General features: G+C 48.9%; 1 protein-coding gene across 1 annotated transcript in view; it reads right to left on the bottom strand.

The window, feature by feature from the left end:
• SLC22A23 (solute carrier family 22 member 23) overlaps positions 1 to 3,662 on the bottom strand; it is a 114,447-nt gene extending 110,785 nt beyond the window's left edge. The window contains 4 exon segments of the mRNA XM_050891679.1: positions 2,852 to 3,036; positions 3,039 to 3,152; positions 3,155 to 3,257; positions 3,260 to 3,662. Coding sequence (XP_050747636.1) covers positions 2,852 to 3,036; positions 3,039 to 3,152; positions 3,155 to 3,257; positions 3,260 to 3,382 — 525 coding nt within the window. The 5' untranslated portion in view covers positions 3,383 to 3,662.
• Between the last annotated feature and the right edge of the window lie 7,207 nt (positions 3,663 to 10,869).

Below are 10,869 nucleotides of genomic sequence, written 5' to 3' on the forward strand. Positions count from 1 at the left end.
ATTTCAACAGCGGTAAATAATAAGCAGTACATCCTTTATTACCATTTCCAGTTCTAATGACTGGCAGCACTATAAAAAGCACTGTTCCCAGTGACTCAGTCAAGGAGGTCAGGATAATGGCAGCGCCTGGCGTGGCAATGCCACTCTTCAAGGAAGGTGCAAGGCCATCCCTGGCTCCAGCAAAGACTCAAAGAGAAGCAGGGCTAAGCAAAGCACAGATCGGGGCTGGAAACACCAAGATCTCTGCTCCATCAATCCCAAGCATGACACAGGCTGGGAGAAAATGGGCACCGGGGAAGGGAGAGCTGACAAAGCCTGGACAGAGGGACATCTGATGAAGGGTACCATTAGGAAAGAGGCCACGGAGGCAGCGAAACTTAACACAGTTTAAGGACAGCTATCTGCTCCCAAGGAATGAGGGACAGTGACACCTCACGTGCACGTACATCAACCAAATGCAGAGCAGGAAATATGCTTCGTGCTAAATAACCACAATTGTTTCGTTGTTTCTGAAGACAAAGCAATGATGGAGCATCCAGCAGCTATTAACTTGGACCGCTGAAGATGAGAACAAGGGGATTTACTGGCCAAACAAATGTGCATTTTTTATTAATATACTTTTGGCTCTCTTTATGATATTTCAATATAACCCCTGGCTACTACACAGATGAGCATATATTAGACTAAGATTTAATAAAACTCTATTTAGAAAGATGAGAACATTGCATAATACATTACAGAAACAAACGTATTTTTGAGGGGAGTTAAGGGAGATCTGAACATCCAGTCTTCTGAATTTATCCAGGGCAGCTCTTTCTCACAAGGAATGGTGGGATGCACGTAAGAGGAGTCAGCAGTTATGAAAATTGCTCCCACAGTATCAGAGCTCCTGGAGGTTTATAAGAAAGGAAGTCCGAATTAAGCTACACTGATGTTCTGCCTGGGTTTTTCCTCTCTTTCTTCATTAGGATAAAAACAGACAGCACACCCACCCAGAAAATCCCCAAAACAAAACAAAAGCACAAAGTAAGGAGGAATCCTGACCCTGAGAAAACAACCTAATTATAATTACATGGGATTACAAATCAAAGCAAAAAAGCTGCCAAGTTTTTGGAAGCGAGCATACAACAAAAATAAAAACTGCACACTGGAAAAACCCATGGACTCAAAAGATGATTATTATTCTTTCTAATAGAAAACAAGACAGCAGGGACCACAGATGTTTATTTATCCCTTAAAATTGATCTGCCCTTTACCGCAAGTTCTTCCAAAGAACACTTTTTTTTATTATTTTTAAAGAAGCATGCAAGATAGTAAACTAACTCTCCCTTGACCTTTTGTGGCCAACTTGATGATGACCTTCAAAAGATTCAAGCATTTAAAAAAAAATTTTTTTTACAGTTTACACTAAAAAGAAATATTTCAAGATCAATTTTTTCACACTTAAGCATCAGCATTAAACCCTAAAACATATGAGTAGCTCAGTCTCTGGTTATAAACAGAAGAAAATCTGCCTCTTAAATGTCAAATTTCTTTATGCACTTCTACATCACAAACCACTCAAGTCCACCATGTGCCTGTGTTTTCCTCATGAAAGGAGCATAGCTGGGTTACTTTTTTTTTTTAAATCCATTCTGGGTTCAAGGTTTTGAGGGATTTGCTTTACCTGCTTTTCCCGTTGCACACGCTTTCAAGGGACACAAAGAGAAACTGAAATGATTTTCAATGATTAAATATAGACACGTGCCGGCTGACCAAAGCACAATCATGCTGGTCATCTGATGATTGCTGTGTTTCTTTCTCCCAACGAGATAAGCACAGTTAATCCAAAACACTGCTCCCAGGCAGGAAGTAATTTTTGCTGATCTTGGGGGTGGGGGGTGGGGAGCGTCTTGAGATTAAGGGAACTACTTTCCTGGTGTAACTGTTTAATTTTACATTTCCAAGAGCTCCAGTTGCCTGTTAATACCAACGAGGCCCATCCACAGCCGGCAGGGCTTTTGCAGGGCTGGTACTATAAACAAGCAAAAGCTTTCATGTGAAAAGGTGAGGTGTTTTTTTGCACGCGCTACTCAGCAAATATGAAGTAGGAGCAGAAAGTGGCACAGCCCTCCTCACTAGAAATTTTCCACCTTAGCCATTACATTAGGAAACACAAAACAGAGCAGCGTGCACTTTCTGCCTCTGGAGTACAACAACTTGTGTGAGACGTTTCTTCTTTTATTGCTCTACCGAAACAGTTATCAAGGGAATAAGTACAAAACAAGAAGAATTCAGCAGAACTTTATCTCGTTTTCCTCCCAACAGTGACCACCTCATCAGCTTCCCCAAAAATCAACCTGGTTTTTGGTTTGTATGGCTGTTTTAGTATACTTGCACAAAGATGAGCGATATCACAACTGGAGCCTTCTCTACAACCCTTTCCCCTCACTAGTTGGTGACACTCGCCTGCAGCATCTTTCCCGCAGACACCTGCGTCCCGAGACGGCAGGGCAGCTGCCATTGCTGGGATCCCAAAGGGCTGCCGAGGATCCCGTTTCAGGGGACAACTTTGCAGCTCAGTGCAGCAACCAGCGCCCAGGTACGAACCCACAGGACGGACACCCAGCGTGACACCCAGGGAGGGAAAGGGGATGCGGGATTTACTCCTGGTGGAAGGGTAACCCATGGGGTGCCTGACCGACCCACGGGGTGCCTGACTGACCCGGCAGCTGCACGCACGGACAGATCTACGTGTCCAGCTGCTCCCCTTGTCTTGGGAAGAGCAGGTGCCCAATGGGGCCGGCATAGGGCCGAGGGGTTCCGTGAGGGCTGGACGGGGGGGGGGGCTGAGGGAAGACGCCTTTCTCACCTTGCTCACGACGTTTTGGACGAGGCCGGCTCTGATGCGGTAGTGCCACTCGTGACAGTCGCACTCGCTGGCATTGCCCCCCGCGGGGGTGGGCAGCCCGGGCGGGGGGAAGATGCTGCCGTTGCCGCTGCGGTTGGCGTGGCCCGGCGCCAGGGACCCGCTCCAGTTCCCTGCCCGTCCGCCTCCCGGCACCAGAAGTCGGGCTGGTCCAGGAGGAAGGAGTCCGAGAACTTGCTGAAGCCGATGAAGAGCGCCGGGACCCAGGTGAGCAGCACCAGGGTCCGCTGGTACCCGCCGCCCAGCCCCCGAGGAAGGGCAGCACCGAGCCGTCGTAGTCGAGGAGCAGCGGGCTGCAGGCGGCGGCGGGCGGCGGCACCGGCACCGCCTGGATCTCGGCCCCGGCGGCGTTGGCGGGGGGCGGCCCCGGGGGGGGGCGGCAGCAACCCCCCCCACGGCCCCCGGCACGGAGCCGTTCTCCTCCGGCAGCGGCCGGCCCCCGCTGCCCGCCTCGCGGCGCCGGTCTATCGCCATCCAGCCGCCCGGGGGGGCTCACATAGGGGGGGGCTGGGGCAGCCCCGGCTCCCTCGCGAGTCCTTCCTTCCTTCCCTCCCTCTTCTCCACGCACACACACACACACCTTGCAACGTAATATATTGCACACACGCTCCCAGCCGGACCCGGCAGGAGACGGATGGCGGAGGGGGGAGGGAAGGAGAGGGAGAGAGGAAGGGAGGGAGGGACGGAGAGAGGGAAGGAGGGAAGGAAGGAGAGGGGCGAAGAAAGGGGGAGGCACCGAGCGAGCCCCTCGCTCGCTCCCTTCCTCACCCGCACCCTGCGGCCACGAACCGCTGCAGCTGCCGGCGGTGCCCCCCCTCCCCTCGCCTGTGCGTCAAGCTGCACTCATCCCAGCTCTCCCTTCCCCCCTCCGAGAGGCACCGCCGAAAATAAAAGGAAGGATCCAGCCGAATCCGAGCATGCAATGGGCCAAAGGAGAGGGAGGCAGAAAGGGGAGTAAGGAGGGGGGGGGAAAAAAAAACCAACCCACCCTGCGAACCAAACCCTGCAACAACAAACCAAGCAAAACCGGTGCAGCAAGGCTCTACGAACACGCCTCCTCTCCCGGTTTTGGTGAGGAGGAGGAGGAGGAGGGAGGAGAGGGAAGGCAAAGGAAGGAGGAGAAGAAAATAACAGCTCCCGACGCGGCTTCCCTGCTTCCCACACAGCTAAGGGTCCCCCCCGGCCGCGGCAGCAGCGGCGGCGGCAGCCCCCAGCACCCCCCCGCCGACCCCTCGCAGCCCCCCGTCCCGCACATCTGGCTCCGCAGCAAGGGGCCCCTCCGCGGCCCGGGCTGCGGGGACCGCCGCCACCACCGCCGCGCGCCTCCCGCGGCAACCCGCTCGCCGAGCCCAGCCGTGCCGAGCCGCGCCGCGCCGCCGGCCGCACCTCCAGAGGCGGGCAGCCCGCCCGGCTCCTCGCCCTCCGCCTCCCGGTAGCCCCCACCTGCCGGCCCGGCCCGGCCCGGCCGCCACCCCCCGCTCCGCCCCCGCGGTGCCGGGCGGCCGCACCTGCTCCCGCCGCGCCGCCGGCCCGGCCCGCCCGGCCGCACCTGCTCCCGCCGCGCCGCCGGCCCGGCCCGGCCCGGCCCCCCTGCAAGGACCCGCCGCCGCCGGGGGCGGGACGGCGCCGCGGGGCGGGGAGGGCGCGGGGCGGCCCCGCGCGGGCTCCGCGCCGCCCCGCGGCCGCGCTGCGGGCGGGCCGGGGCAGGTAGCGCGGCGGTGCGGAGCGGAGCGGCACCGGGAAGGAGGTGCTCTCGCTCTCCGGCGCGCTGTTATTTCCCTATCAATTATTTACACGGTATGCCTTTAATAATGCAGCGCCGCTGCAGCGGGCTGGGCTGGAGCAGCACCGCACCGGGGAGCCAAGTCGGAGGAGCGCCCTGGGCGGCTGGAGCGGCGACAGACCTGGAGGGCAGAACCCGGAGTCGAAGGGGGCATCTGTGAGACCTAGAGCGGTGCGAGAAGACGTACCTGCGCGGCTTCAGTCAGGCCGTCAAATTAGTACACCCTTAAAAAAAATAATAATCGTATTAACACCTGGCATTAATTGTAAAATAGTGCAAATTTGTGAAGGTTATTTTTATGTTAAGCTAAATTTACTTCAGCATGTAAGTGCCTCAGACTATTTTCATCGTGGAGCATAGCCCATGCATTACTGAACTGTGCGGTTATTTTTTCCTTTGGAAGAAGAGAAAGAGAGACAACAGATCAATATATACTTGTACACATGAACATGGCTAGTGAGCAGAAAATACTTGTGTGCATTAGAAGAGGGCTGGCATCATTACCGAATATAAATGGAAGAGCAAGTTGTTGGTGGATTTTCATTTACTTGATCCGGTCTCTGCAAGCGAGTTATTGTACACCATTAACTCCTTAGATCTTCCTCCCTTTTGCTCCTTTTCTTACATAGGACACCAACAAGGTTTCCCATCTCCTCGTGGCTCTGGATCCCTTTTGCAGGGTTTCCCTCAGTCCTGCTCTGAGGGATCCCCAGTATCCCAGCTGCCCTGCAGCCTCCCCAGCCGACACTTCACCCTCCCGTCTGATCTGAATATTCCTTGGTGAAACGTGAACTTGGTGCTCCCTGCCCAGGGAAGTCTCCTCTTCCTGTGTCGCAGTGCCCTTTTACATCTGATGGCTGTTATCATGTCCCCGTGCGATGTTTTCTTTATGACAACCAGCTGCAGTTTGTCCACCCGTCCTGCTGCCTCCTTGGCCACCGATTGCCCCAGCTCTCCTCTGCTTTCCCCTCAGCTGCTGCCTGCAGCATGCGCTGAGCAGTGCCCCAGCCTCCGTGTGTGCAGGGGGTTAACCCTGCCTGCAAAAACAACTCCTCTTATTGCTTTTCAGTCATGTTCTGTTCTTTTCAAGCAATTTCTTAGGATTATTTTGAATTCTTATTTCATCCTCCAATGTACTTGCAGTCGCTCCCCCATTAATGCCATCTCTGAAGGCCACTAATGAAATGTCCCAGGACAGAGCCCTTTGGAATTGCATCTATAATCCACCCGTTTGCCAGCAAACCACTGATAACTGCTGTTTCCACAGTTTTGTACCCACTGCCCCACTTTTTCACATAAACCGAACTCCCTGATTTATGAACAAATGTGCAGAGCCTAACCAAGGCACAGATGATTGCGGCCCTTGCTCCTTTCTTCCATAACAAGGTCTGTTCCTCTGTCGCCAAAGGAAATTTAGCCAGCTTGTCCCAATTTCTTGTTGACAAGTCCATGTTAATAATTGCTTATCTCATTGTTTCCTTCTATCTGTTCACAAAAAAATGTGTCTATTTGTACTAGGTGCTTAGTGGGGAAGAAAGGTCTGGCTGGTCTGTTTATTTATTTATTTTTAAATGCCCTTTTGAAGATAGGCACCGGTTTTGCCTTTTTCTATCAGCAGGGTCCTTGGCCATCTTCCCTGAGCTCTCAGAGATAAACACTAGTGTTTCCAGCGCTGTTTGAGCCACTTCCTTCAGTACCCTGGTGTGAAGTCCAGCCAGCCTGTTGGTTTGAACACCTCTAAGTTATCGAAGTACTCTTGTAACCGGTTCTGTCCCAGTCTGGGCTGAAACCTTATTCCCTTGTGATTAATATGTACTATGTCAATCACCTGATCACAAGTGACCTCTTTTAGCCAAGACTGGTGCAAAAAAGGCCTGAGGCACTCTGAGCCTTCTCAGCATCAGTCAACAGCTTTCTCTCTCTGATGAGTAATCCACTTGCTTTTGGCTTCCTCTTACCACTGACGTACTTACCGAATGATTTCTTGTTACTTGCGATGCTCTTGCTAGTTAAGTTTTATTTGTTGTATTGGCTTCTTTGTGTTTGTCCCCATCTGCTCTTGCTAGGTGGTACTTCTGCACTTACCCTGTGGAAACCTGATCTACTTTCTCCGCGCTTCCTTTTCGTGAGCTCACGATTTAGCCCAGTCAGTTGCTTCCTACCCTTCCTGGGTTTCTTCTGCTGTGCGATAATTTGGGACAGGTCTTCTAGAAACTCCCAGCTACCATTCGGGTAGGGGAAAAGGCCTCGGCATGGCCTGGGGTTGGCAGGGAGGAATGGAGAGGGGAAGAGGACTTTGGGAATGGAGGTCTCAAGCTGAAGTTTTGAGGAAAGGGAAATTTGACTGAAGAAAGCAAAGAATTGAAAACTTGGAAGAGATGGGAGGGGAAAGAAGAGCCCTTAGAGAAGGAAGTAGGCATACTGTGAATGAGTAGATCTGTGGAACCAGAATAAAGTCATACAGTACAATGAAAAGCCCATGATGAGAGGTGACAACCCTTACTCAAGCTGATCAAACATTTTTATCCCAAACGCCTCTTCTGGGCTGTTCCTACATCCTGAGATTTTGTTTGGAACTGAAAAATTTCAAAGGTAGTATATTCCTGAGTTACATATTTTTACATAGTAGAAGTTCTCCTGCCCTTGAAACAGTGATCCTCGAGAGACTGTTTCTGAGTACAAGAAAGTTGAGGACAAAAAAGCAAAGAAAATACATTTCTAGGAGTTAAGAAATAATTTTTTTGATGCAATAAGTACTACTGAAGCAAAACTTCATGGAAAAATATCTTTCAAACAACAGAAATGCCTTTGCAGATTCTTGTGAAAATTGGTTTTGGTTTGAATGAGGAAATGAGAAAGGAATGAGAAAGGAATATTCCAGCTGTGTAGTGGAGCCTACTGAGTAAATGCTGAAGTTAAGATTACAGAGGCAAGCCTCTCTCTCCTGTGCAAGGCTTCATGAGACGCCACGTTTCGTGATCAAGCATGGTTTCTCCAACAGTGCCTCTTTGACCTCAGAGACAATACATAGGATTGTTGGGGTGCCTCTTTGCTAGAAGACAAAAAGATACCATTCAAAAGATAAGTTGCATTCAAGAAGAGAAGGAATCAATGTCTTTTGGCTTATTTTTTCCACATTCACTGAATTATATTAAGGAAATTGCGTCCCATCATAACCTGGGTCCTCAACAGTTTGGGGAGGAGGAGCAGAAAAGATGGTTTCGGTCTCATCTGCCAGGAGCAGTTTGATCCCCACCGTAGCGCAGAGCAAGCGGCCTCAGAGCTGGGACAACACGACTGGTGGAAACCAATGAACTTCACCCTGTTGCAGAGCAAGCCTCCCGTCACAGAAAGAGCATCCTGTCTGTCGGGCACCCCGCCACGGCTCAGAGGAGCTGAAGCCAGGACCCAGAGAAATATCATCATGTTTACAGAGAGGAGGGAAAAAAAAAAATCAGCTTCCTTAGCCTTAGCATTAACATTTCCAGATTCTTGGAAGGCCAGCCACAGTACTTTGAAGAGCTCCTGGCATAAATTCCTGGTTTATGTGGAATTTGCAATAACCTCATTCCACATAACAACAACTCTAGCTATATTTTATTGTTTTATGGGATGTATGCTTGTTTGCCTTTTTTGTCTAAAGGAATCTTGTACTGTAGAAGTGAAATTATGACAGTGCAATAAACCAAAGCTACTTGGTAGAAAGGTTGATTAATAAAATCACCTATTGGAATGCAGACTATTTATATAATGGAGAAAAACACGATGTCTTCATAGGATCACGATAACTCCAGTTGGAAGGGATCAGGAGGTCTCTAGTCCCACCTCCTCTCAAAGCAGGATCAGCTATGGGGTCAGATCAGGATGTGCAGGGCTTTATCCAGATGCTGTAGAGGATTCTTCAGCTCAGGAGGGTGAGGTGAGTACTGTGAGAGCTGGGTGTGAGGCAAGATAAAGAGAAAGAAAGAGGAATGAGTTGAAAATGCTGAAAGGGGCTAAGCCACTTGGGGAACAGGCAGAAAAGCCCGTACTTACTTCAATGTTCTCCCCTCTGATCCTGATTGAACCAAAGACACCTGACTTTCACCATTCTTCCGATGTCAGCAAACATTAGGGAAACTCACTGGCAAAATGTTCTGTCCCTCCCTGATGCTGATTCAAATAGAAGATGACAACCTATTACTTGTGTCATTTACTCTGCTGGCAGAGGTCTGTACCCCAAACGGGGAGGGATGCAGCAGGGGAAGGGTTCCCATCCCCCATCTGCTAGGGATGTGAGCATGATGGGGAACGTGGGTGGCTTTGTTTATTATCCTAAAAACAGAGAAGATTATTTGTACGCTAATTATTGGAAAAGATTATAGAAGTTGCAAAGTCAAACAATCTGACGTTGGTAAATGCTGGGCAATGTTAATTTGTGCCCCAAATCTTGTGCACATGCATTCTGATGCAACCTTTAATTAACAGTGCATTATGATGCAGCCTGCAATTACATGATTATGTACAATTTTTCTTGCAGATCTCCTTATTCAGTTAAAAAAAAAAAAAAAAAAGGAAAAAAAAAAAGATGACCACTTAAGAAGCCCAGACTCTCAGCAGGATTTAGGCACTTAAAATACCTTTGAGAATCTGGGTCTTAATGAGGAGCAATTCAATATTTTGTTCTCTCCTTGTTCAGCATGGAGCCCCATGACTTATTTAATGCACTATCTTCAGACCCTGCTCTCAGAACTAATGATTAATGTCCTCATGGGATTTTTTGTAATTCTCCCCTATGAAGTATCCAAGTGTTTCCCAAATATTAATGCATTTATTTTCACAGTGTCTCCATAAGGGGAAGGCTTATTACCTTCTTTTCATATTGGGAAACTCAGAGGCAGATAGGTTAAGGTGAAAACCATGAAGTTTTGGGTACTTGCAGCTCCCAGCAGTTTAGCATTCTTGAGCATGGTGCTGCATTTTGTATTTTCAAAGCACAGCTCCTGTTGGCAACTATGCATGTGCAGTGCTTTTGTAAATCAGATTCCAGAGTCTCAAGGCATACACTCACAAAATGAGACAAATGCAACTGGAATAACATCACACGGTGCTTTGAGGAAGAGACAGAAGCCTGACATCACTCCTAGGCAAAATGATGGAGCAGCTGATGCAGCACCGGATTAATAAAGAATTAAAACTAGGTAAGATAATTAGAGCCAGTTAACCTGGATTTAAGGAAAATAAACTTTGTCACGCTACCTTTTTTTTAAAAAATGAGGTTATGAATTTAGTTAATGAAGACAATCGTACTGATGTAGACTGTTAGTGACTGTACAGCAAGAAAGTTAAACCCAAGCTAGTTCTACTCTAGCTTGGTCCAGGTTGTGAACAGATGTTGTCTTCTGGACACAGCTGTGCCACCAGAAGAATTTACCTCCACCAGCTGCTTGTGACCATTTCCTAGCTAGAAATTAGTTCCCCTTCCAATCTGCCTGCAGAGCAGTTCCTGTGTGCACCCCTTACTTTACAGTAGGGTAAATCAGTGATGTTCACTCAGACCGGCAACTTAAATTGCATAACCTTGTCCTGATAATTTTCCTTGAGGGGAGTTCAGGAGCTCGCTCAGATGCCTCTCTACCTGTCAGCAGCCAGCCAGCTGACTTTCTAAGTTATGAATTTAATTCTCTGGAGAAGCGGTGACACCCCTTAACTCTTCTTCCAGTCTCCCACCTCATTTGTGATTCACCTACCTCTACAATTAACAAGGCAGCGTCGTATAGGGACCAGCCTTCTTCATAGTAAGGTGACCCACATGTGAAGCAGGTCTATCCTGTTCACTGAATAAAGTAAGCACTCTGTGGAAAAAAACAGTAGGTAGTCATGTAATTAAAGGCTTTTCTCACTGTACATACACAAATATTATACACTTCATATATATATGTATAACACATAGACATTATGTGAACACACAGAGAGGCCAAATTAGATTTACACAAGCTATTTTACCTTGTGTAATTTCTGACGTCCAAGTGCTTAATTTTGCATTCTTCGTGGTGTTTTAATGTAGGGCTTTTTCTCTGTGTGTATACATTAAAACAATGCAAAAAACTAATGAGTGCTTACACAAGACAAGTTCTCCAGTGTGCATAATTTTTAGACACAGATTGTTTGAATGCCGTAATGGAACGTACTGAAATCA

The sequence above is a fragment of the Gymnogyps californianus genome, chromosome 2 (assembly GCF_018139145.2).
Source record: "Gymnogyps californianus isolate 813 chromosome 2, ASM1813914v2, whole genome shotgun sequence".
Taxonomy (NCBI): Eukaryota; Metazoa; Chordata; class Aves; order Accipitriformes; family Cathartidae; genus Gymnogyps; species Gymnogyps californianus.